The sequence below is a fragment of the Neopelma chrysocephalum genome, unplaced genomic scaffold (genome assembly GCF_003984885.1).
Source record: "Neopelma chrysocephalum unplaced genomic scaffold, ASM398488v2 Primary Assembly neopelma1_80b, whole genome shotgun sequence".
NCBI lineage: Eukaryota > Metazoa > Chordata > Aves > Passeriformes > Pipridae > Neopelma > Neopelma chrysocephalum.
In genome coordinates this window covers 6,721,064-6,746,063 of record NW_020897742.1, presented here as the reverse complement: position 1 = coordinate 6,746,063, position 25,000 = coordinate 6,721,064, and the positions used below count along the sequence as shown (strand labels likewise).

General features: G+C 44.5%; 2 protein-coding genes across 2 annotated transcripts in view; one reads left to right on the top strand and one right to left on the bottom strand.

Moving 5' to 3' along the window:
• The first annotated feature begins 651 nt into the window (after nucleotides 1-651).
• IAH1 (isoamyl acetate hydrolyzing esterase 1 (putative)) lies at nucleotides 652-7,598 on the top strand. Its single transcript, XM_027690325.1, has 6 exons — nucleotides 652-748; nucleotides 1,872-1,924; nucleotides 2,357-2,505; nucleotides 3,374-3,535; nucleotides 6,693-6,811; nucleotides 7,254-7,598. The coding sequence occupies exons 1-6, from the start codon at nucleotides 668-670 to the stop codon at nucleotides 7,419-7,421; spliced, it is 732 nt and encodes a 243-aa protein (XP_027546126.1). The 5' UTR covers nucleotides 652-667; the 3' UTR covers nucleotides 7,422-7,598.
• A 1,681-nt stretch (nucleotides 7,599-9,279) lies between these two features.
• ADAM17 (ADAM metallopeptidase domain 17) overlaps nucleotides 9,280-25,000 on the bottom strand; it is a 35,229-nt gene continuing 19,508 nt past the window's right edge. Inside the window, exons 7-19 of the mRNA XM_027690353.1 lie at nucleotides 24,423-24,512; nucleotides 23,250-23,363; nucleotides 22,568-22,712; nucleotides 21,949-22,037; nucleotides 19,973-20,125; nucleotides 18,937-19,136; nucleotides 17,794-17,897; nucleotides 16,984-17,118; nucleotides 15,977-16,107; nucleotides 14,885-14,963; nucleotides 13,628-13,716; nucleotides 12,892-12,948; nucleotides 9,280-11,254 (exon numbers count right to left, since the gene is read on the bottom strand). Coding sequence (XP_027546154.1) covers nucleotides 10,904-11,254; nucleotides 12,892-12,948; nucleotides 13,628-13,716; nucleotides 14,885-14,963; nucleotides 15,977-16,107; nucleotides 16,984-17,118; nucleotides 17,794-17,897; nucleotides 18,937-19,136; nucleotides 19,973-20,125; nucleotides 21,949-22,037; nucleotides 22,568-22,712; nucleotides 23,250-23,363; nucleotides 24,423-24,512 — 1,737 coding nt within the window. The 3' untranslated portion in view covers nucleotides 9,280-10,903. The remainder of the gene's footprint in view (nucleotides 11,255-12,891; nucleotides 12,949-13,627; nucleotides 13,717-14,884; nucleotides 14,964-15,976; nucleotides 16,108-16,983; nucleotides 17,119-17,793; nucleotides 17,898-18,936; nucleotides 19,137-19,972; nucleotides 20,126-21,948; nucleotides 22,038-22,567; nucleotides 22,713-23,249; nucleotides 23,364-24,422; nucleotides 24,513-25,000) is intronic.

Genomic DNA, 25,000 nt, shown 5'->3' with positions numbered 1-25,000 from the left:
CTGGGAAGAGTGACATGGGGTATCAGAAACTGCAGGATGCAGAGGAGAATTCCAAATACAGTGTGATTGATATTCCTGAGGTAGCTGGGGTTGTGGCCAAACAGTAAGTCATACTGAAAAATGGCCACAGAAAGTGGCAAAAGAGACAAAAGAACTAAATGTTTGTCTTGTACACACAGCTTTTTTCCCCTCCTTTTCTCAATTGATTAAAATGGCACTAATAATCTTCATAGCAGTATTAGTATTCCCAGAATTAGTGTATTAGTACTAGCAGAATTAGCAGCAGCTTTCCCCCCCCTTCATTTGTGTTGTTGGGTAACTAAGACTATGAAGTCTTTTAAATGAGATAATTGCATTTTCTTAAAAAGGAAGTGTCTCTGTGGAGCAGATAAAAATCTTAAAATTACACATGTTCTGAACGTGCTTTCAGCCAGCACAAAGGGCGGGGGAGCTGTCCCCCCCCGGCTGCCCCTCCTCGCGCACCTCCATGGATGAGCCTTTTAACGTGGGGAGGGGGGCGATGAAACCTTCAGAGGGGAGCTGGGAGCTGAACCCGGTTTTGGAACTGAACCGAGGCCTCCCCCGGCGCTGCCGCCCCGCTTCCCGCCTCAGGAAGCGGCGAGGCCACCTCCCCTTCCTCGCTCCCGGCGGATGTCCGGGCGCGGCCATGGCGCTGGCGGAGGCGGGAGCCCGCGGGCGGCTCCTGCGCTGGCCCCGCGTCCTCCTCTTCGGAGACTCCATCACTGAGGTAGCGGCTCCCCCGGGCCTGGCTCCGCAATTCCCGGGTGGAGGTCCGTGGCCATCCCTGTTCCTCGTACCGGGGCCGGCAGCCCGGAAGCATCCCGGCGTTACCCTGAGCGCCGGTGCCAAGCACGGGGCTTGGATTCGTTTGTAAGGGAAAGCGGGACACGGTCCCTTGGGACTGCGGTCACATCCCTGTTAGACCTGCCGTGAGGGTGTTCGGGGAGCCGTCACGCCTGGTGGGCGTTTATGAGATTTAGAGCCAATACGCAGAAATTCTCGAGGTCCCTACGTTAGAATAGAGATGTGGTGAAGGTGTAGCTTGTGGCATTTCGGTGCCAGGGGCGTTTTCCAGACCGGGAGCCCCGCGTGGTGTCTGTACAGCCGCTGCCTGCCCTGCCCTGGCTCCCGGTGCATCCCGGCTCTGCGGCTCTGTCCAGCTCGCCCAGCACGTTCTGTGCTGATGTGACTGAACCACGGCCTGGTGAACACCTCCTTTGAGGCAACACCAGCTTTTTAGCGTTGGATTTTGGGTCCCTGCCTTCTGCGTGGTGGAGTGGTTCACTGACCTGCTCTGAAAAAAGACCTGGCCAGCGACAAAAGTTATCTTTAATGGGAGATCGGTGTCTAAACCGACTCACTGTGCAGAATTGTAGCAGGGAGGGTGGTGCAGCAGTGGGGATGAGCAGAAGGGGTTCATTTTTCCGCTGCTGTAAGAGGTAGGCATCACACTGCACTCTGAAGCAGCGTGCAGAGAGAGGAGTTTTGAGAGGTGCTCTTTTGAATGAAAGCGCAGTGAAAGGATCTCAGAAATAAAGTAGAAAAATATTACAAACAAAACAAAACCAACCCTCAGTGGCCAAAATGAAACTGCAGTCTGGCAGCAGTCAGTTTTGATTTCGAAGGGACTGCAGGGTCTGTAGGTACAGCCCCGTGTTGCCTCGGATGCCAGTGATGTGTCTGGGTAAGACCGGCGCTGTTTGACCTCGGAGAGACCAGGCAGGGAGGGAGTGAGCGGTGCTGCAGCAGTGCCAGAGGCCATGCACCAAAGAAGCTTTTGAGGAGGGAAGGTGCCAGTGGTGGGGCTGGCCTCTGGGGAAGCAAGTTCTAACCATTTTCCTTGCTTTCAGTACTCCTTCCAGGAAAACGGCTGGGGGGCATACCTTGCTGACAGACTGGTCAGGTGAGAGCTTAAATTTCAAAAGTACTTTCTAGCATGCAGAGTCATGCGACTTTTCTAAATGAAAACCAACACAAGTTAATATTTGATGTATATTTGTTTATTAACATTTATTTATTCAGCAAAGTGGAACTGCTTTGGTGGCAGCATACCGAGTACTGGTGGAAATAATCATTGGGTGTTTCTACTCAAAGCTTAAGTGGAAAGAAAAAACTCCTTAGTGATTATCAGGATTGTGTTTCTGGTTCCATAGTGTGACAGGTAAATACTAAATATGCAATCTGTGCATGCACTTTCAAAATGTGATCCCATTGAAAATTCCTGTGACATCTCATTTTTCCTGAGAGGCAGATATCCTGAAAGAATGGTTCAGAACTTCCGAAGTTTTATTCTGGTGGACAGAGATGTTCTTTTTGATATGCTTCTCTGTTTCAGAAAATGTGATGTTGTGAACCGTGGGATCTCGGGGTACAACACCAGATGGGCTAAATTGATTCTTCCAAGATTGATCACTGAAAGTACTAGTGCTGAAAGTATTATTGCCATTACTATTTTCTTTGGAGCTAATGACAGTGCTTTGAAAGGTAGGGTAGCTTTCTTTTTGTCCTCTTTTTTTTCCATGACCTGATCTCTTAAGACAGTTGTACAGTTTAGCAGAAAAGGCAGAACATTTCATAGGCTTTTCCTACCACTTCTTTGGGAACTGGTTTCTCTCTTTTCATTTATACAGTGGATGATTTTCAGTCCTTTTTTTTTATTATTTTTTTGGTGTTTAAACCATGCAGTGCCTTCATTTTCCCTCCCTCTCTCCAAGTTTTAGTATTATAAAAGTAAATTTCAGGGTGCTCAAGAATTAGTTGTATAGTGATCACCTAAAACAGGAGTTGGGCGTTTAGCTGTTTTTTCTGTCTTTAAAAGAGTTTGAGTCCTTGGTAGATGAGCTCAGGAAATGAGGGAAAGTAGCATCTGGATTCTCTTTCAGATAAGCGTGGCAGCACGCACAGCTAGTCTAATCAAAATGATAACATCAGTGCACAAAGGACTGGCCGCATGTCTATGGGACGTTCCAAAATTTCCTCTGCATTCAAGACAGTTAAAAATTTTAGGTCTTGGTTCAGATGAGGTTTGAGGTGATTATGTGATATAAGTTATGGAGTCAGAAGAAAAAGCATCTTGGAAGAAAAAAGGTGTTTTTTTCTCCCTTTGCCTTATTTGTGTTAGTTGGAGTTCTGTGTTTAAAGTTTTGTTTTATCTCCTTTGGGTATTGAGAAACAGCATTTTCCTACCACACCTCCTGAATCCATGGTTGAGATGGGCTGCATACTGGGAATGAGCGTCCACAGTCATATGCTGTGTAAAAATCCTGTTTTGTTGTGTAATGAACCTGTTACACATAATAAATAAACCTGTAAGCATCTCAACATCACTCATGCGTGTGCTCCACCCTCACAGATCTGAACCCTAAGCAACACGTTCCTTTGGAGGAATATGCTGCGAACCTAAAGAGCATGATACAGTATCTGAAGTCAGTAGACATTACCGAAGACAGGATTATTTTGATAACACCACCACCTCTTCAGGAATCAGCTTGGGAAAAGGCGTGTCTTGCCAAAGGTAAACGAATGATGTGGATGGGCAGAATTTCTGCTTTTTACCAGCACAGTGTAAGTTACTGATCCCAGGTTAGCAGATGATTTCCTTTGTGCTTGTGCCAGATTGCAGCCGTGTTCTCAGCAGGGATGGAAAGGACTGCTGGCTGTTTTGCTAAACAACTTTTGGATAAGCTTGTGGAGTAACTACCGACTAATTATTAACATCCTTTCCGAAGTGTTGATTGATCTGTTCATGCATAGAACTGACAGAGGTGGCTGTTCTCTAAGAACATGAGTTTTGACAAGATGTCCTAGGCACGTTACATTGTGTCCCAGCAGCTTCCAAAATAATATAAGTAATGAAAGATATTTTGGCATTTTATGCCTTAGAAAGTTTTATACTAGTCACAGCAGATTTCATATCTATTTGGATAAGCAGTAATATCCTAGCCAGGTTTATTTTGAATTGAAAAAACCAAAACCAGATAATTCTAAGGATGCTAATAAAAGTACCTGAAAAAGAAGAAAAAGGTGGTTCAATGGTTTCCTGTTGCGTTGTTCAAGCTAACTCTAAAATTAGAGACATAACAGCATTTTGCTTACTTCGTGTTACTGAGCTGGTGGAAATTGCCATAATCCCACTGACTCCACTGACAGTGTTGTCTTTTCTCTTGGGACAGCTTGTCCAGTTCTTGCACATTTATAAAAGACTTTTGAGTTAGATCAGGCAAATACAGAGCTGTCACCTTAGTGGTAGGTTTTTCTCTAATTTAGGTGGTGTTGCATATCCTGAGTTGTGCTTTCAGTCAAAGCAGTAACACTCTGAAGATGACCTCATGTTTAAACTGCATTAACTTAGACAATATACTTGTCTGAATTTGTGTTAGAACGCTTTGATGTGATATCATGTGAGCACACCTCAAATGCTGCTTCTCTGGCTCCCAACTATCAAGGAGCACTTGTAAAATGTTAATCCATTTTTATCTTAAAGCTGTTCTTTTTATGGGGTAGGGAGGGAGGAAACTCATTTACAGCATTGAATCTCCCAGCATCTATCTAAAAGAGATTGCTGTCTAGGCATGAACAGAAGACAGGGTGATCTCAGCCTGTGGACCACAGGTGGACTATTGTGAGCACAGTGAGCAGCAGTATCAGACCACCTGCTCTCCAGTATCCAGGAGAAATGTTCTGCCTGTTTCTAGTTTTGTCAGATAGATATCAGAGTAAAGGAGAGATGGGAAGCAGGAGGATGGTGATGTACACAGGAGCATTCGTCCTTGTGTAAGAAGAAACACGGAAAGAAACTCGTCTTCCAAACGCAAGTGCTGTGGGAGACAGAGTCAAAGCCCCTGCTGAAGTCAGGGCTGCTCTTTGTCAGCTGTGTAGCCATCATTTCATTGCAGAAGGCAAATGGGTTGGTCTGGCTTTGCTAAATTTGTGTTGATTGTTCCTTCTTGTCCTTTATGTGCTTGGAAATTAATTCCAAGAGGAGGTAACCCCAGCATCCTTCCCAGCACTGGGGTGAGGCTGAGTGATTAACGATTTCCCATGTATTTTTTCTTGCCTTTCTTAAAAATGGGTGAAGTGTTAACCTTCATCCAGTCACCATGGGTCTCCTGTTAGCCATGAATTTTTGTAGGTGGTGCACAGTGACCTCACCAGTACAACAAGCAGCTCCCTCAGGTCAGTCCCACACACGCAGAAGCATCTGGTGTCTCTGGGTATCCCATTGCCTCTGGATATCATTGCTTCCCACTGTTGACAGTCCTCCTTTCCAAGCTGGGCGAGTAGTGCAGGTCAGGGTAGACCACTGGGTTGCCTCCTTGGTCCCTCAGGAGATTCCCATATTCCCTGAGTTGTCTTTGGCAGCTGCTCTTTGCTTATAGACCCAGCATGTGCTCCTGCAGAGCTGCACATTGAGAGCAGGTGTGTGTTTGTGTGCTTCCAGAAGGAAAGAGAAGATGAAACTGTTGAGAAATAATCCTAATGATGAAAGAAAAGGCAAAGGGAGAATAAGAAATTATCAGCTCTGTTAGATTACAAGTCAGAGAGAGAGAGAGAGATGGGATGGAAAGACCTCCTCTGGGAGGCGAGGTTGTGAGCAATACAGGGAATGTGACACCAGAGGGAGCTCTCTGTGGTGGAGGCTGAATGAGCTGAAAGGCCACTCAGTCTGTGGGAGAGGTGAGCCAGGAAGAAAGCTGAGAAGTGCCAGAGTTAGGAAACAAACGACCAGTGAGGCTGCCAGAGATATTTTTACCATGAAAAGAAATGATGGGAAGAAAGAGGTGTCAGTATGAAGAAGTGGAAATCATAGAATCATAGAATCAGCTGGGTTGGAAGGGACCTCTGAGATCATCAAGTCCAACCCTTGATCCACTACTGATGTGGTTACTAGACCATGGCACTAAGTGCCACATCCAGTCTCATCTTAAAAACCTCCAGGGATGGAGAATCCACCACTTCTCTGGGCAGCCCATTCCAGTGCCTGATTCATCAGAGGCAAGGAGAGAGTAGAGTCGGAGTTGATGAATTGTACTTCAGGTCCCATTAAAAAACTCCCCAACATAACTTGGTGATCCCCTGCCCCAAAGCTTCCCTGTGGTCCGTGCAGAACTGCTGGCTTGGAGCAGCTGGCACTGAGCACATACTGAAGGTCCAGCTCCCGGTGTCACTGAGTGCACAGATGCAGCAGCTGTGAGTGCTGGTGAAGCTTTGGACCCAAATGTGCCCCACTCTCACCAGCATATTGCTGCTGCTGCAAGGAGCTGTTAAATGTGGGAAGTCAGCCAAAAAGTAGGAGCTGAACTTGTAAATAGATTTACATTCTGCCTGCTTTTAGCAGGTATATGAAGAGTTTTAAATCTATGCACTGATTTCACCTAAAGATTGCCAGAAGGTGAAAGCTGTGAACAGTACAGATGTAAGAGTCATGCTGTGTGCTTGGTGCAGTTGCCTCACACCTGTTGCACATTTCTTAACAAGAGTCTTTTTCAAATTACTCAAAACCAAAAGGTGGCCTGAAAGGCACCCCTCAGGCTTTACTTCTGGCCACTTACTTGCAGTGCTTTGGATTTAGTTTGTAATTGGTTATGTCTGCTGGTTTAACAAATTGTGGCACAGAAGGCTGAAATCAAACTGTATCAGTCGCGGATGTTCTCTTTGTTTCTGGTTGGTAGGTGACAAACTAAATCGCTGCAATGCCACCACGGGGCAGTACGCCCAGGCCTGTGTCCAGGTTGCCAAGGACTGCGGGACGGACGTACTCGACCTCTGGACACTGATGCAAAAGAATCAGGTATGATGTAATGAGAAAAGATTTGACACTGTCATGAATTGTGAAATGCATTATTTAGCATAGAGGAACTGGTTGTGCTGACATGACACAAAATATATCCAAGTTACACTTTGGGGAAGGAAAAGAGTAAACCACAATGCTTCATAGTGGGCGATGAGAAATAAAGCTTAATATGGCCCGGCCATGATACTCGGTTAGCAGATGTCCCCTGTAAATAACCTTTTCCTTGGACTTGAATCATGGAATAGATTGAGCATCACTCAATCTTTTCCTGATGAGTAGCAGTGACTTCAGCCATCAGAACATTCTCTTAATATTTTAGCACAAATGGTGAAAAATAAAACCAGTATATATATACACCAACTGGCTTTGAAGAATTACTCCAAACCTTCTCTTTGCAACTAGCAAATACACTAATACATGTCTTTGACCTCCCCTGTAGGATTTCTCTTCCTATTTGTCTGATGGTCTTCATTTATCACCAAAAGGCAACAGCTTTCTGGCAGCTCAGCTTTGGTCACACCTGGAAAACAAAGTGTCTGCACTTCCTTCCCTGCTTCCTTACTGGCGTGACGTGGACCACACGAACCCCGAGGCCAGTCTGCTGTGAGATGCCCTGCAGTGAGGAGCCAAGGCAGCCACGCCAGACACAGCCAGCCTGTTATCCAGCAATGTCCTGCAAACTCTGTCCTCAGGGAACGGTGTATGGGGGAGGCCCCATCAATGCTCTTCTGTGTCACCTTCTCTTAGTCTGTGGGAGAATAAAGGTGAGACCACTTGGGGTGTGTTCTGTGGTAGTTTTTCTTCCTGCTGCTGCTGCCAGGGATGAGCAGCTCTTTCCTTGGAAGACTCAGAGGAAAATGATTGTCTCAGCTGCTCTGTGGCCAAGGGACAGAGGCTTCCCTGAGCAGTTCCTGGCCTGAGCTTTGGGGACTGCACTTTGATTAATACCATCTACTTGCTTTAAACACTTAGGAGCTGATAAGAGGGAGTAGCATGGAGTTTGTCAAGAACCATTTATGTCAGTCCAGATTAATTTGTTTGGATGTAAGATGGCAGGAAAAGCAGTCCTCTGAGTTTTAGCGAGGCTTTGATAGTGATACAGTGTCATCAGAGCAGGGGTTTTAAAGTTTAAGTTATTTCAGCACGCAGCAGCAGCTTCTTTACACTTGGCACTTGTGTATAGGCACAGAGTTCAAAGCAGTGCAGTATAAAACTGATGATGTATGAGCTTGGAAGAATTACTTGAAAAGCTCTGCATCTCTGCTGACAAAGCTGCACCATATGTCATTTGCCATCAAGTTAAGGAGACCTTTCAGGTGACCTTTGGGATTCATCCATAACTAATGTTACAGGTGAGTACTGCAGACTTTGCATAGTTTTTGACCAAGAGAACACAAACTATGAAACTGCCTTTAAAAAGTGAAAAAAAATTGCCTGAAGCTTAGATGAAATTTAACAAGTATGGAAAAAATGCTTTGGAAAATAATTGGCTAGAAAGCCAGATAGCAACAAAAATGAGGACTGTGCATAAAGATCAAATAGTTTATCACTGCAAACAACCCCTCCATAATTCAGGTCTTATATTAACAATTAGGTTGGCATGGAAGAGATGTGTTTATCATGCATTTATTATTTATTTATTGGGTGAGACAGAGGCTGATGAGAGCATCTCATGATGTCCTGCACTGTTAGTGCCATGAGGCTGCCTTAACTTCATTAAATAATTAGGACAAGTTGGCCAAGACCCATCATCTACAATGTAACAGTTTTATAAACTGGAGCACAAGTAGTTACTTATCATGTGCCTGAAGCCAGACCAGAAGCTAGTTTGATTTATAAATATGAGTATTAAAGTGGACTGTCCTTTTTGTAATAAATGCTTACAGTAAAGACTGAACAGTGAAAGCAGCTCCCTGTGGTAAGCTGTGATTTTTCCTGCCTTAGATGTTACAAACATGCAAATACCTCTTTCAGTTTCTGGAATACAACTCAGAGGGGGGCTGGCTCCAGTGATTTCCAAGGCCGCCTCCAACCCTGTATTTTCGTGCTCCCAAGCACCTGCCAATGCCTGGTTTTCACCTGGGATGGAAAGACCTTTGTGATGAGAACGTGTACTTACAGATTTGCTACCTGAAAAGGCATTTGAGCGCACCCCCATACCTTAGGCATTAACTTCACCATCTGAACTGATAATAATACACAGGATATGTGGCAAGACCAACTCCATCCCCAGCAGGAAGCGGGGCACGCCTTCGAATGCAAGTCTGTACCAAAGATGCTCTGGGTCTGGCCTCCACAGCAGCTGAGGAGTTTCAGAAAGGAGCAGTTGGAAATGCCTGGCTGCATGCCAGACTTTTAACTCAGTGTGACAGCTGAAGAATGGAGATCTTTTCTAAAAGGACTGCACAGAAACAGCTCTTGTTTACCTGATTTTTTTTTTAATATAAAAAGCTTTTATTTCGTTGGGAATTAATTTAACTCCTCACACATGTACTTTGCACTGAATCAAAAAAAGAAAACCCAAACAAAAAACAAACAACCCCAAAGTTCAAACCCAGTATATAAAACACAATAGCTAGTCAGATAGGAATACCATAAGGCACACGTTCAAGTATTAGTGTAACGAGTATCCTTGGGTGGGGAGGAGTGGGGGCACTCACACAACCCTCCAGCACAGGTTTGGTTACTTTCCCTCATGTTTAAAAACACAGGCTCACTGCAGCCGTGGTTCCCCTGTGGCCGAGTCCAGGCTTGTAACAGTTAAACAGTTCTGCCCTTGGTCACCTTCTGTCAGTTTTATCAGGAGATTATTGTGGGAGAAAACAGATGCACAATGAAAGTGCTGCTGTGCTATCAGGACAGTTGCTCTGTGACTCCACTGTGTCAGTCCAGCTGCTACTAACCCAAAACAATGCTCACATAGCAGTCCCAGCTCACCTGGCTCCAGGTGTACAGAGGACACCATCCAATTACCAACTTTTAACATCATATTTTGCTACCTGTGTGAGAATTTGAATTCACAAAGTCTCCTCCTTAGCCTTACCCTACAAGTTTTAACAAAGGTTTTTTCATTTCTTTACTAAATTCACAATTGTTTTTAAGCAAATGCCTCCCCTGCAATTGAGTGATTTCCCCCTCCGCCTGTTCAGGCAGTAAGAGCTTCCAAAGGCCACACAGACCACAGAAAACAGAGAGACAGCCATTTGAACATTTCAACAATAGTGTTGCCTATTTCAAAATAACATTTGGAGAAACATTTCTGCACCAAAACAACGGCTGTAAACAGCATTTTAAAACATCATCACCTGCATAAATGATTTCTCCCCTTACACTTCTTTCTTCTACCAGACACCTGCGACACACAGACTCAGTGCAGAGGGGGAAGTTCCCAGCAAAAGCCACAAAGACAAGACAACCTCATCGCTGAGTCAAAAGGGTTTCATGCTAGAGGAGCATTTCCCATGCACTGTATAAGCTTCTGTGATCCTTTTATTTATTCAGAAGCTGTGTACCTAAAGCTTCTTTACTCTGATTATGCATTTCATTGAATGCTGCAAGACTGTATTTTTATCTGTTTCATTACTTGTATTCTGTTCTCAAGGCATTTTCTTAGGCTTTTGCTTACATGTACCTTAAATTGCTAAATGGTCTACTCTATATGGAACATACTGCAGTGTTTTCATTTTGGTTTTAAAAGGCCCTTAATTTTGTCTATCAGTGCTGTCAGACTACAAAATATTAAATTATAAAAAAGGCTGATATACACAATCCAATATCCATCAGGATACTTGGTTTTGCACCACAGGTTGAAGGAAATGTTAAAGGTCAAGGAAACAGAAGAACAAATCCAAAAAGCTTCAAAAAACAAGCCAGTTCTAGTTTGGATTTTCCTTTTTAAAAGATATAATGCTCTAATAAATGTAATTTAAGGAAGGTCATACACATGACCAGCATCTGCAGTAGGTCACTTCCTTATTCTCCCACTCCCTCACAAAAATATATATACATATATTTATATTTATAGAAATGAAATGGTTTTAGATCCTTATTTTGCAGACACAAGCTGTACATTTGGAAGGCAGCAAGACACTAGCATTCTGTTTCTTTGCTGTCCACCCGGTTCTGGCGCTGCAGTTTAAAGGACGAAGCTTTCTCACTCCTAATGACAGGATGGTCTGTCAAGTCCTCAAAAGATTTGGCGGCCGAGCTGCTATTTGGGAAAGGGTCCTTCTCAAAGGCATCCTCGTCGATGTGGGAGTCAGTGCTGGGGTCCTCCTGGATGGTGTCCATCCTTTGGTGGTCCTGTTTGGGCGCTGCGGTGACGGCGGGTGCGGCCGTGAGGGGTTGCAGCGGCTGGTGCCGGCTCGTCGACTGTGCCGTGGGGAAGGGCTTGATGATCCGAACGGAGGCAGAGTCCAGGCTGCTGAGCATCTCCACATTCTGCAAGACACAAGCAGCCATGTCACTGGAAAAAAACCCACCAGGACCTAGTCCAGGGTCCAGTTTTTGAGTCGTTTTTCAAAGGGAGGAGGCACCTTCTGAGGAGCACCTGCGCTCCTGTTAGGATGGTTTAAAGGCTACCACATCCTCCCTCCAGTCCCTGAAGGCATTTTATTTCTGCTTCTTCCTTCTCCGTATAAAGCACCACAGACTCAATGGGATAGAGCTGACTCAGCGCTATCCCCCCAGGCCCAACACTGCTTTGGCAAAACTTAGGACTAGAAATGCAGGGTCAAGCTGGATGATAGAGAGCTCAGTGCAGGGAAACAGTCCAAGGTACAGCTTATTCCACTCCTCCAACCTGGAGAGTTCCTGGTTTCATGTGCAAGAAGCTGACCCGAACACAGGGTCAAAGACTGGAAGGACCAGTATCATCACAACCAAATTCTGTAACCCAGATTAAGATAAAAGTCCATTGATTTCTGCTTCTTTTTGAGCATGGTTTGGAAAACATCTAGAGATTCCTAGGCATAAAAAAATCCCCACGGACCTCAGCAAATGCTAGTACTGGGCAGGATGAGATGACTACCTGCTACCAGTACTGCGTTTCCCAACTGCTCCATCCTCAGCAGATCCAAAAGAAACAAGATCTGTTTGTTAAACTGTTGCTGATGCAAGGAGCCCATTAACTATACCTGTGCTCTCTCACTACACCTGCTTCTGGGATTTTTGTGATTGAATGCAGGTAAAAAGCTCTAAGGTGACTTTTCTCATGGCATTCAGGAGCAGCTATGGGGCACTCAAACTAAGATCACCTTCAGTTCTGTCAGGGTAGATGACAGAGGCAGTCTGCCTCAGTGGTCTCTGACTTCAGTATGCTTCCCTCAGTTGTTGTACAAGGAAGAAATCTGTAAGGCTTTTTTTCCCCCCTCCCCTTTCAAAATGACATTACCTTAATCGAATGTTTCAATTATTAATAAGAATTAGGTTGTCAAAGCACAGGAAAGGATACTCAAAAATCTATGTCAGAAGGTGCCCTGTGCTGGACCGTGATTAAAATTTATCTTCGCACTTTTTTGCTTTTCCCCTCTCCCAGCTCAGTATCTGCCAGGTGGGAAGTGTGACTGATGGGCCCCTTGAGCAACTGGAAGGCTGTAGCATGTCTGGTCTCTAGAAGCTGCCCCCTGCAAACAGCCATTCTGCAGCAAAGACAGGGCATTTTGCAGAGATTTTTGAGCCTCATGTGGTTCCCTGACACCACTTGGCTGGGAACAGGAGGCCTGTGGCTGAAGCTGCCAAGTGACCTGTGCCGAGGGGATGCCGCAAGCGGTGCTCCGCGGAGCAGAGAGGCTTCCTGCCCTGGGAGCTGTGGCTGCTGCCAGAGAGCTGCTCTGGCAACAAGGCACAGCTCTGACAGGAAGGAAGAAATGACCCCACCAAGCTGCAGTGCTTGACAAAGTGAGCACAAGCTTGTTCAGAAATGGCTTCCCCTCAGACTGATCCACCCTCTGCAGAGCAAGGCTGTGGGTGTATCTGATATCACTTCTTTAATAAATCCCCCACAGACACCCAAGGTTCAGGTTTTCCAGTACACATTGGAGAGCTTTCTGTCAATTCGGGTTCAGACAGCAACTTACACTGGGGCAAAACAGGGACTTTGTGTTCTCCTCGTACTGCTTGTCCAATTTCTTGTCCTACAGGAAAACAAACAAAAGCAAACCAAAACATACAAACACAAAATAAGAAAGTTAACTTAACAAAGGCAAAGTCCCTGTCTCCTTTTTTTCTGTGGGGATACAGCACTGTGTGGGGCTCTTTTCCCTTCCCTTACCTCCCATGCCTTCCCATCCATCCCAGGACTGCTTTTGGGTGCAGCACTCCTTGCTCTAAACCCACACTGCTGATGGTAGCATGCCACATGCCCATGATCCCAGTTGTCAAAAGCTCTCCCTTTCTCTTTATGCATCCACCCAAGCTCAACCAAGACCACTTCCCACTCTAGGTCTTCCCTCAAAATATGGGTGTCTCATTTCTTCACAGGGCTTTAGAAAACTTCAACTGTAATGATAAAATTACCAAAATTATACTTGGGTAGAATTCAGGAGGCAGAGAAAGAAAATCTGCCTGGGAAAGAATGAGAAGGGCTCCAGGGAATAGTCATGGGAGCACAGGGTCTGCCAGGCCTGGCAGAGTTTAGCAGGATTTTTGCCTACTGAAGGAGCAGTAAGCCTTACATATGCTGGATTTCCCCACAGGGTTTACTAAAGGCTTCCCATTGGTTTCTCCCACAGACATCTGCCATTTCATGTACGAAGGGAACACTTCTTACAGCAAAATCCAACAGAGCAGTCATCTCAAAGACAGCTTACTCACCACACAGTGCACAAGGATGCTGAGAGGAATCCAAAAGAGTAAGGAGAAGACAAGCACAGAGCCCACTATATTATCCGCTAGGAACTTCCCTGTGAAACCAGTTCAAAACTGTCAGTTACCTACCAAATACTGTTTCATGAACATACACATCTATCCCCATTCTACAGCCACTGCTCAGCAAGTGAAGCCTCAGAACTGCTCAGAGAAGCACAGGCTGCAGGAGTAGGCAAAGATAAAATTATAAAATTTTCTAAAATTATATATAATATGTTAACAATAACAGGTTTTTTCTTCTGTTGTTCTCCGATGAGAAATGCTGTCAGGCTGTAACATGTAACATGAGTTGCTTTGGAGCAGCCTATACTGAGTCAGCCAAGCCGCCCCTCTCAGTTGTACAAGACACACTGAGAGTCCATCACCAAATTCTGATGCAAGAATCATGTGATAACTACCTGCCTCCCCAAACTAAATATTTGAATAACAAAGATTCACAAACTCCCTCTATCCAAGCAGGCTCAATAGCTTTAATAATTACCTAGGAAACAATTTTTTGTCCCTGGAGTTCAAGATTGAAAGCCCTAAGCCCAGATAATTGCACTGTGGAGGCAGAGTGTCACCGTGAGCACATGCAGTTACCGCTCATTACACAGCATTGGCTTATTAATGGGGTTTGTCTGGTTCCAGTAACAGAGCGAGACAGCAGGGGTGACACCAGGGGTGAGGTGACACCTGCCTGGATTGCACAGTGGGGATCAAGACCAAGGGGGCCCCTCACAGTGACTCAGCACAGGCACACAGCTTATGGTATGTGACCTCAGTGGTTTTCTTAAACAACAGAGAAAGGAAGTGTTCCCCCGCTCCCAGCCTGTTGACATTTAAATCTCACTAAGAGGCCCACTTTGTACCACGCTGAATCTAGCTGACCTCTAAAGAGACTGTCCTACTTCCTTTTCTCTAACTGACCACTTCTTGGTATTCAGACAAGAAGCTATCACTTCCTTCACAAGCTTGGAAGATACCTAGATAGAAAATAACAGAGTGAAAAAATGCAAAATGATCCCCCATCCTTTCAGCTTTGAAAAGCAAGTTCAGTATTGTCAAACTTCAGGCAAAAATACACTTAGATACATCACAAACACAGCTACCGGCTACCCTTGTACACAGGTTAATAAAACCAGCCAGCTAACTCCCTCTGAGGCTTTAGAGGTTCGTGTCATGAACTCAAAAACCCCCAAAGGGTATGGTTGTGTATCTTACCAAAAGTATTGATGCTGAGTTGGTCTATGAAATCCCAAAATCGTTCAATTACATCCTGTACTTGCTTCTCGCATTTGCCCTGCAAAAGTAACAAAATGATCTTATGCTACCTAAGCATTAACTACTTCCTTCTTGGTGAGGGAAGGAGATACAAGCATGGTAACGAAATGAGAACTACAGACTCAGCAGGACTTGACTTGCATTCCGAATACACATTTACACTCATGCCCAATAGCAGCAGTCCATTTTTACTGCCTTTATTTTTGGCAAAACAGTTTCAATTTGATTGGTGTTTGAAACAGATGAAGTTTGAAAGTTTGAAATGTGCAAACCCCTACCTTTGGCCCATGTTAGGGGACATAAAACTGAAGCTTCTAGAGAGGTGTAAGCACTGGAAGCCTCAGATCCCATTACCCATGGAGAAGGCTGCAGCTCTCAGGAGCTCACAGTTACAGACAGACTCACTGCCAGGTTGGGCTGTGCTGGTTTAACACAGTAGATCATTGGTCTTCCAGTTCTGCCAGCGGAAGGGCTGGGACATGCCCTCCCAAATTCACTTCTGCTCACACCCAGTTTAGCTCCAACCACTGGGGTCTGCAGGTGACACGATTGTGCAGCTGCACCACGGAAAAGGCCACCGAGTGCCAGAAACCCACCAGTCTCCCTGCCATGGGCTCACTGCCCCTTCCAGATACTGTCAGCTGGATTTTCGTGTGATTGCTAGCTGACCTGAATGATTTAGAGTCAAAAATTACATTAATTGGGTTAATGTGAACAACTGTAAAGGCAAGTGCTGCAAACCTAGCCAAGCTTATGGCAGTGCTCATTCACCTCCTTCGCAAGGACTGCCAGCTGGCTGAGCTGTGGGGAGCAGCAGAAGAGGGTAATAAGCAGTGCAGAGGGTAACAGCTCCACCTTGCACAGGTCTCTGCAGAACTTCCATCTGCAGCCTCCAACACCCTTTACCCCATGAAGAGAGACTTAAAATGTCCCACCCTTCTCAGCAACAGGTTAAGCTTTGGCTTCTCTTCACCAGCACAGTCCTCCCCAAGGACTCACACCCCCAGCCAGAGCAGAGTTGGGAACACTTACATTAGTGTCACAGAATCCCACGGTGCAAGGCTTCCCCTTGCGCAGGAACAGGAACTGGTCGTTGGCATCAACGTAGGGGGTGCACCTGTCCTGCTCGTCCCGGCAGCACACCTTGCAGGAATTATCCGTTTCTGTAGTAGAGCAACACACTCATTCCTTGGAAGCACCAAGAGCCACCTGCAACCCACAACTCCATGTCTCCCCTGGCTGACTGTGTTCATCAACAGCTTCCCCACAGGGAAGGCAGGACTATGTGAGTTGCCCAATTTCAGGCACTCTGATGACCAAGCCTAAAACTCAATCACATGCTCTGTGCAATTAGGGGGTACACTGGGACCAAGCTCTCCAAGCTGATACCCCACCACTGCAGGAATCAAGAGGCCAGTGAAGAGGTTCCACACACATCCACAAAAGAGATTTATATATTCCTTGGGGTCTGAGTCCTCTAGACACCTTTCTCCTCAGCTATGCTCTCCATCTCAAACTGTGGCTCACAGCAGTTCCTTGCACTGCCCCCATGAAGCCTTCCACCTACTCCCAGCTGCTTTACCACATTTAAGAGATGATACAGAGAGCAGGTTTGCAGTGGCAGGGGACTGAACTTAGGGATCCTATGTTCTCAAAGCACTTTAACCTCTTTGAAATCTTTAACTACTCATTGGAGGCCAACACTCCTCTGCCAGATGCCTGGTCCAGAGGCTGGTCAGGATCTCTTTACAATCCCTCCCATCCACCTGTGGCAGAGGTGGAAGGTAGGAGAGTCTCCTCTTCTTTAGCTGGAGTGTCAGACCGTTAAGTCTCATCTTAATGTCTTCTACCCAGACTACCAGAAGACAGGAGGACATTCACATTCCTTTTTCAAACAGAAAACACCTGACAATACCCAACAGTTTTAACTTTTCCAGAAACTACAAGCTCAGCCCTCCCACAGGCCATCCCGCAGCAGAGCCAGTGCTCCCCATGGAGCAGAGATGAGGCACATTCCAGTTCAGTCCCATGTCACCCACCGTTGCATGCGCACGACCGTAGGTTCTTCTCCCTCTCGCAGAAAGGGACACACTCCCCATCCTTGCACTTTCCCATGTCCACACAGACGGTGTCATCCGGAGCATTCCCTGGAGGGGGACACTCGCTGCTGTTCCCTACAGATGGAAGTCAGCAGAGTGGGAGGGCTGTGTTAGAGCAAAGGGCAGAGCACCTAAGTGTGCAGAAGAAAAAGGGAAAATAACGGAAATACAGACTTATCCCAAGGGAACCCCAATAGCTTGTTCTTGGCTTTCATCTGCAGGCTGCCTGCCAACTGCTCCGAGAGGCAGCAGAAGCTCTGGAGGCTTTCAACAGCTCGGGCATTGTGGCACTGGCAACCATGCAGTAGGTGCAGACCCTGGAGGCAGTCTCAGCAAAGCAGACGCTGACTTGACTCCCTGCCTCCAGGAAAGATTATGAAGAAGTAAACAAGTGGGGAAGTGAAGCAGAGTTGCAGTAATTCCACCTTTTCTATGACAAAATTCATTCTTGTCCCCTCCCAGGGAAACACACTGTTTTGCTTTTTCTTCTTTCAAGGGAAAGAAACAAAGAAGAAAAAAAAAAAAAGAAAAAAAAAAATCAACATTTTTCATGTTCTTCTGGGCAATAAATCACCAAGTGACTCCTGGACTACAACAAAACTCATTATAGGAGTCTTTTGTGACGCTTAACCGGTCTCTAAAATTACATGTACCGGATGGATAAAGGGCACTAGACAAAGTGGGTTGAACAGGACACTGAGCCTGGAGCACTTGGCTGGCTGACATACAGGGGACAGAACCACGTCCTACCAGTGCAAAAAGACTCTCCTTTACAAGTGGCATTTATGGCTTCTTGGCATTTCTTCTGTGCACTTTCAAACTGGCAGCCTTTACAGCAGGGACTGTTCCGATCACTGGGGAAAGATCAAAAAAGAAATAAATATTAAGCAATTTTAAAAAAATAAGTACAAGTGTGACAAAACCAGAGAAAAAAAGATGTTTAGGAAAAAACCCTACTTCTTGGAGACTGACTCATCGATTCAACCCTTGCCCTCTCTGCCCCCTCCCACAGCCACCTTTCTACACATCCACTGAGTCTTCATGTACTAAAGGTAAAATCACATAGACAGTGCAGCGTATTGAGAGACAACACAGGGACCCTTCTGTTGAAGGCCCTTGGATCCTCTTCTTGTCACTTGCTGTGCAATTTAGGACAAGATCTTTCACCCTTTCCTTCCCCAAACACTTCCTCCCCTTCCGTTTGTCCTGAAGGCTTCCTACTTTTTATTCCGCGCTGTCTTTATTTTCATTGTTCTCACCTAACATAAAAAGGCCCTTAGTATAAAACTACTCACTAAAATTGAGGGATTTTCTTGCTAAACAACAGGAGTTGCACAAGTTCTCTAATGTTACATGGTGTAAGGCTGAACTATGAAAAAAACAAATAGGGTACTGCGTTGCAACAGGGCCATGAACACCCCAAAAAAAGCAAGAACAGAAAGAGGATGCAATTAGTTCAGTCACTGTGTTGTCTGCTCAAACACGTTCTGCAGCAGTCTTGAAATACCAGTATGTAATTAATCCCAGCATAAAGCTACCTTGCAATACAGGCAAAAATTGCATTTGCACAGAAAGTTTGCAGAGGAAGTTTTAAATCTTGTTTTTCAATTGCCTAAGTGTGCTTTATAACAATGCTAGTAAAAATAACACCACCACAATAATAATTTTCAAGCCTGTAGCTTCTGACACTTCTCAGAAAAAGTAAGAGAATGCTATAAAAACTAATGTATGCACACAGTAGCCTTTCCTGATATCCTTTATTGTCTTGAGCTCACATGTTTAGCCTTAAAGCCAAGAAACAGGTCTGTGACACTGCAAGTGGCTTTAGGAGTTTTCAGCCCAGCCCTTCATTCTCTCCTGCATAAAGAGAAGTTGCAGCTCATTTCCCCTTACCTGCACTTGGCACCATCTTTCAGTTTACAGTCTGCAGTGCAGCAGGGATCAGCCTGTTGGTACAAGAGGCCAGGATCGCATTCCTCCCCTTCATCCACCCTGGAGTTCCCACACACTTTGTTGTTGCGCTCTTTGAAGCACTCCTGGGCCTTGATCTCTATGGTCCTATGGATGGATTTTTTGCTGCAGCTTGAGAACATCTAGAGAGTCACGGGGGGAAAGAGCAGCACTGAGGAGTGTACCTTTCTGTCAACAACTGGCATCTAAGACAGCCATGGCCTCCCTACCCTTCCAAATTCTGGTGTCTCAGAAAGCAGTTATTCCCTCTATACTGTCAGCTTGATACCTTGGAAAAATTTTAAGATGGGAAAGTAAGGGTTGGGTCTGTAATGGACACTGCTACATTACACTGCAGGGACTCCCCCACGCAGCTGGGCTCCAAGCCAACCCCAGCTCTCCCATGGCTTCAGGGCTTCACCACCCCCAGGACGGGATGTGAAGCTGTACCAACAGGGACAAACTGCGCTACCTCTCGGCAGCGGGGCTGGGCACGAGCCACAAGTCAGACTCCACTGCAGAATAATCATCCCCTGATAATCTTGGTTTCTCATCTGCAGAACAGGCACAAGGCCAACTCCACACTGCCAATGCAAGCTCCCACTGCAGCTGTGGTGTCTGGCAGTCTCTCTACAACAACGGCAGCTATGGACCACCCAAACACTATTTGGTACTGAAGGTCCCGGACTGGACTCTTGCTGATGACTTGCTTGCAGCAGCATGTGGCCACAGCTAATTACAAGCAACTAATTAAAATGCACCTTGACATGCTATGAACTCCACTGAAACTGAGATTCCAAAAGATGACCTTATCTTGCAGAGAACCCAACTGCTTGCAAATGTTTTCTCCTTATGGCTAACCCATTACATTCCTGATGGTTTCAAGCTACAGGAATCATTAACCGAACAGAGTTGCCATGTGAAGGGTCACTGACCACAGCAGAAACTTGTATGTTGAAGCAAAACTAAACAACCATACCTTGTTGTTTTCATGATCCCCACTGACAGCAATAGGATACATGACATATTTCCCTCCCTCGTCTTCAGTGGGGGCACATTCTGGCAGACTGTCAGGATCATGCTCTGCTCCAAAGTTATGTCCAAGTTCATGTGTTGTAACCAGGTCAGCCTCCTTTTTTGAACATGAAAAAAACAATGTTGAAAAAAATTAGTCCGAGTAGGAAAGGACAGAAGATCCCAGCTACTTCCAGGCCATCAGCACTTCTAAGATACACCAAGATGGATAGGATGAACATTTTTCTTTTTCTAAAAGTGGAGAAATAAAGGCAAATAAAATTATGGTCCATTTCAAAGTCAAGTTCCAGGACTAGGTTTGAACACTAAATCAGTGCTTAAGGCAAAATGCTGTCCTAGAATACCAATTTAAGCTTGTTTTCAGTGCAATGAAGATACTTAAAATATGAAAATTTGCTTTTAAGTAGCTGGAAGGCATAAAAAGTTGAAACAAAACCCAATTCAAACAAACACCAGCTATTACAATTAGTCAGTCTCTTGTTTAACATCTATTGCCATTAGAATTATTTCTTCTAAAGGGATGATGACATTAGGAGTGCTGAATAAACTCTGCTATTGCATGATTACTGGGAAAGATACCTACAATTGTGGCCCAACAGGGATGGATTTCCAACATTATTTATGCAAGACAGGTCTGCCTGTGCTGAGGATCCTAAACCGGCTCTGCTTGCTGTGCGCCTCCCACAGCGCCTTAGCCAGCAGATGGTGTCAAGCTCACAAAGTGTCAACCACAAACTAACCTTGCACAGAAATAAAGGTGAATGCAAGGACACCAGGCAGTTCAGGAGAGAGAATCCCTCAGTGCAGCTGCTGTGCGGGCACGGGAAGGAGCAAGCACTGGAATGAGCAGCACTGGTTCATGTCTAAGCATGGCTAATGTGAGAGCCAGAGACAGGAGAGCTGCCCAGGGATCCCTCCTCTGCTTCACTGAGTTTTATTTGGAGAAGTGTTTTAAGCAGGTTTTTTTCCTTTATTTAAACCCAAGTGGATACTATGCAGCACTTTCCCTGTGAAACCAATCCGTAATGCTCCCACTGCCTCATCCCAAGCCTTGTGCCTCCCACTGGGAAGACAAAAAACTCAATTTCCTTTGTAATCCAAGGCACAACTCCAGTTTGGAGATTGATGCAAATGGCATGGCAACACCAAGAGCTCTCTGTCAACATCCTTCTAACACAAAGCTTCACTGTCTTTTTTTCCTATCTTCTTGACAGCTTCTGTGCCAAGTTTTAGCCCACACATCAATTATGAATTCCCTTTATAATCAGGCTATAGAAAAGCACAGCTGAGAAGTCAGCAGAAGTCAGCAAAAGCAAAATATGCCCAACCGCAAAGATTCTGTAGATGCAGACACAGGCACTGCTCTGGTATCTTTACAAGTGAGACAAAGCTCATATTCAGGCCTTTATGTATTTACTATCTTATCAGGTATGGAAAAAATCCAGACAGCATCAACTTATAGTAAGCTTAGTATAAGCACTAATAAGTCCTATTCTCTTTCTCAAGACACAAAAATCAGGTGGAGGAATTTCGTTAAAAGGCTCAAACTAAACCTCCTACTTTGCCTCCTCGTTCTTTTTGAGGGTTTGTTTGTTGGAGTTTTGTTGTTTTTTTGGGTTTTTTGTTAAAGCAAAATACATTTAAATTCATCTTTAGATATCAAAAACTTGTTTACACCTGGAAAACTACAGTTCCTGTTAGACACAAGCTATGTTTCCTCACTCCTCTTTCGCAGCAAATTCAATCTCTCCCTGTGAGCAACAACAAAATGGATGATTTTTGTTTTGTGACCTACATCCTTGTCCCCAGGAAGCTGACTCAAATGGAAAGACAGCAGCTTGTTTCAGAGAGCACAGAAGGTTGTCACAATCCCATGGCACACATCACCATCACACACATATGAGGAGGATACGCCCCTACCTTTGTGAGGATGGTCTTCCCATAGTTCTTGGTGCTGGTTAGGCCACTGTTCAAATAGATATCCTTCTTTGCAATTTGACTGTAATAAGCTATAGAAGTGAGAAATAAACAAATGAAAATTGAGAAATACTTTTCTTGGGTTTCAGGGTACTTTTGGGGAGACAGGGATCCTTGTCTGGGGAAATGAACAGCTTTATTGTTCTCACAGGCTCACTAGTGAGAGCATGCTTCTTGCCAGTTTTTTGGGCTGGGAAATCTTTCAAGCACAGCTCAAACAGCTCATGTATTGCAGTAAAGGGGAAAACATCAGAAATTTCCAAGACAACAGCATCTGCCATTCCACAACCACTGCAAAATGCACCCACACAAAGCAGCCCTTGGTCTAGGGTTTGTTCTAGCCAGCTTGTTCACACCAATAGCTTAGTGACTTTTATCCTTCCCTCCCTTCTTTTTCCATTTCCAGACAAAAAAATGGCCATCTCTTCTATGCAAAAAACAACTACTAGAGCGTTTGCAAATAACACAGCATACTCTAGGAAAGTTGGAGAAAAGGATTAATCACAAATAACAAAAACTAGCTTTCAACCCACAACTGGGACAGAAGAAGAAGAAGCCTTGCCTTTAGGACAAATGCCACCATGGCTGTTAGGTCTGGGAGAGCCAACATAAGCCAAACCAAGCGTTCCCATGTCAAAATCTTGATACGTGAAGAGATGAGCAAGGCACACGTGAGCTGCTTTCTCAGCAATATCAAAGCTAAATTGCTTTAATAAAGAAAAAATATAGTCAAATCTCTGTTAGACAGTTTACAGTGCATATCAGAAGTCTACAGATAAGAACATTTATCTAATGTGCCAGACAAGCACCTCTTAAATCTCATTAAGTCAGAAAACAGCAGCTGTTTAGCTGTCCTACAGAGCTGTAGGAAATTAAACAAACACCTAAATACGTTGTATGCATTCATTTACATAACTTGTCTATTCATTTCCCGTTTTCGCAAGGAGGGGAAAACCAAGTACAATAATTTGATGAAGGGCACAAGGCAGTCAGTCTCAGGGCCAGACATATCAGGACTGTCTTTCTGACTCAGACCATATTAATAAGACTAATTGGTGTCTGCTCTGTAGTTATGCAATGGAACCCTTTACCATGGGCTACAGGGCACAGCAGCTGGTTTGACTTTGTGTGACACCCACATGTCATGTGAAGGGAGCAGAGGAGTTTCACCCGTTACTACAGAGCAGCTGTATGAATGAGTAATCCTCTGTGAAAGGCAATATTTTTCAAGGGTTACAACCTACCTCTAGCAGCATTTTCACATCCCAGGCATCTTTTTTATCATCTGGGTAGCTTCTTGCCATATTGTAATGCTTTTCTCCAGGTTTTACAGAATTTGGCTCATTGTGGATGATAATCTACATTTCAAAAAGGGCAACAATAACGTAGAGGAATTTTGGTCAATTTTATAGCTACAGAAAAGGTTTCAATGTAATTTTAAATGTCTCCTTGTAAGGAGAAAAATTCAGACTCAGCATGATTCCAATGTTAACTTTCCAGGCTCTGCTAGTTAAAACACTAACTACATCATAAGTAACTATATCAGCCTTTTTAAAGGATAACATCAAAAGTTTTCACTGTAACATTCTGCTTTGACGTGCATTTTACTCTTTCAAAAAAAAATCCAAATACAACCAGTATAAATAAGCCCAAATCATTTCAGAGTTCTAGCTAACCAAAACATATTTTAAAGGATTGTTACTTTCCCAGTAACTTAGAATTAGTGCTTCATATTCTCTCCCCTTCCCTGCCCAATTAACGCTCCTCTCTTGTTCCTGCAGACTTTTTCCCAGCAAAGGGGCAGCTAGCTTGTCCCATTAGTCTCCATGTCCCACATCACAGCTCTTGCAGTATGCTGAGCTGATGCATTCCTCCTGGTTTTAACGCCCTTTTTCGTGGTTCCGTGCGCTAACTCTCAGATGCCATCATAAAACTGAAGTCACTACATTACCTAATGTCCACTCTACACCAGTCTCTACAATATCATGATGTCTAAGGGAGCCATTAAAGCTCTTCAGGCAGGGTTTGTGCTTTATGATCTGTATTTGAGGCCCACTCAGGCTTTGTAAGCTAAGCAGCAGCCACAGACAGAAATATGACATAAATTCATAAGAGCATGTCTGACAGAAACAAGAATTGCTCATTTGGGGAAAAAAGCATCTTGGGATTGAGATTAAATATGGAAGTATTCTCCCTGAAAACTCACATCTCAAACACTGTAGGAACTGAAAACAGGCATGATGTCTCAGATCATTAACACTATCACTGGTAAGATGCTATTTCTGAGTGCTCCTGGTTGGAGTTAATAATGTAGGATTTTATTATCTTAGCTCTAATCCAGATAAAATAATCAGAAACCCCAACATTTAAACCATGTTTCTTTAATTTGGAAACCCTTTGCAAAGTTCAGTGAATACCTGCTCTATCTGTATGCCATACCCATTGAAGGCTCCATCATCCCAGGAAGTGTTTCTGTAGATGTCATCTACTCTGTCTATCAGTTCAATCTATGTAGAAAAGAAACACAAGTTACTTAGTTAAGCTTTCATGCAGTAAAAGTCAAGACACTGAGAAGGTGCAACATACTTATCTAGAAACACCCACTTCAAATTAAAATCAAACCTCATATAAGGTAACAGACATACTCTGGATCCAAGTGCTGTTGGTTTTGGATCAGTGAGTATTATCAAATACCCTTGAAAATTTTCCATCTTAAAAAAGCAGTACAAACTTTTCCATTTATCACTTTAATTGTGTAGTGGAAGAACAATAGTATTAAGAATAAGACACCTTGGGAAACACTTTGTTCAAACACTACTTTTCCAGATTTTTTTAAAAGGAAGGGCAGAGGAGGGAGTTGTTTTTACTGCTTTGTCTTAGCAGTTAAGTCTAAGTGCTTAACTAGTTTAACTGATTCCCGAAGCTAAAAAGCTATTATTTTCCTCATTACGGTTCAAGCAGAAGGTTCCAGATGTGAGTGCTCACAATCAATACC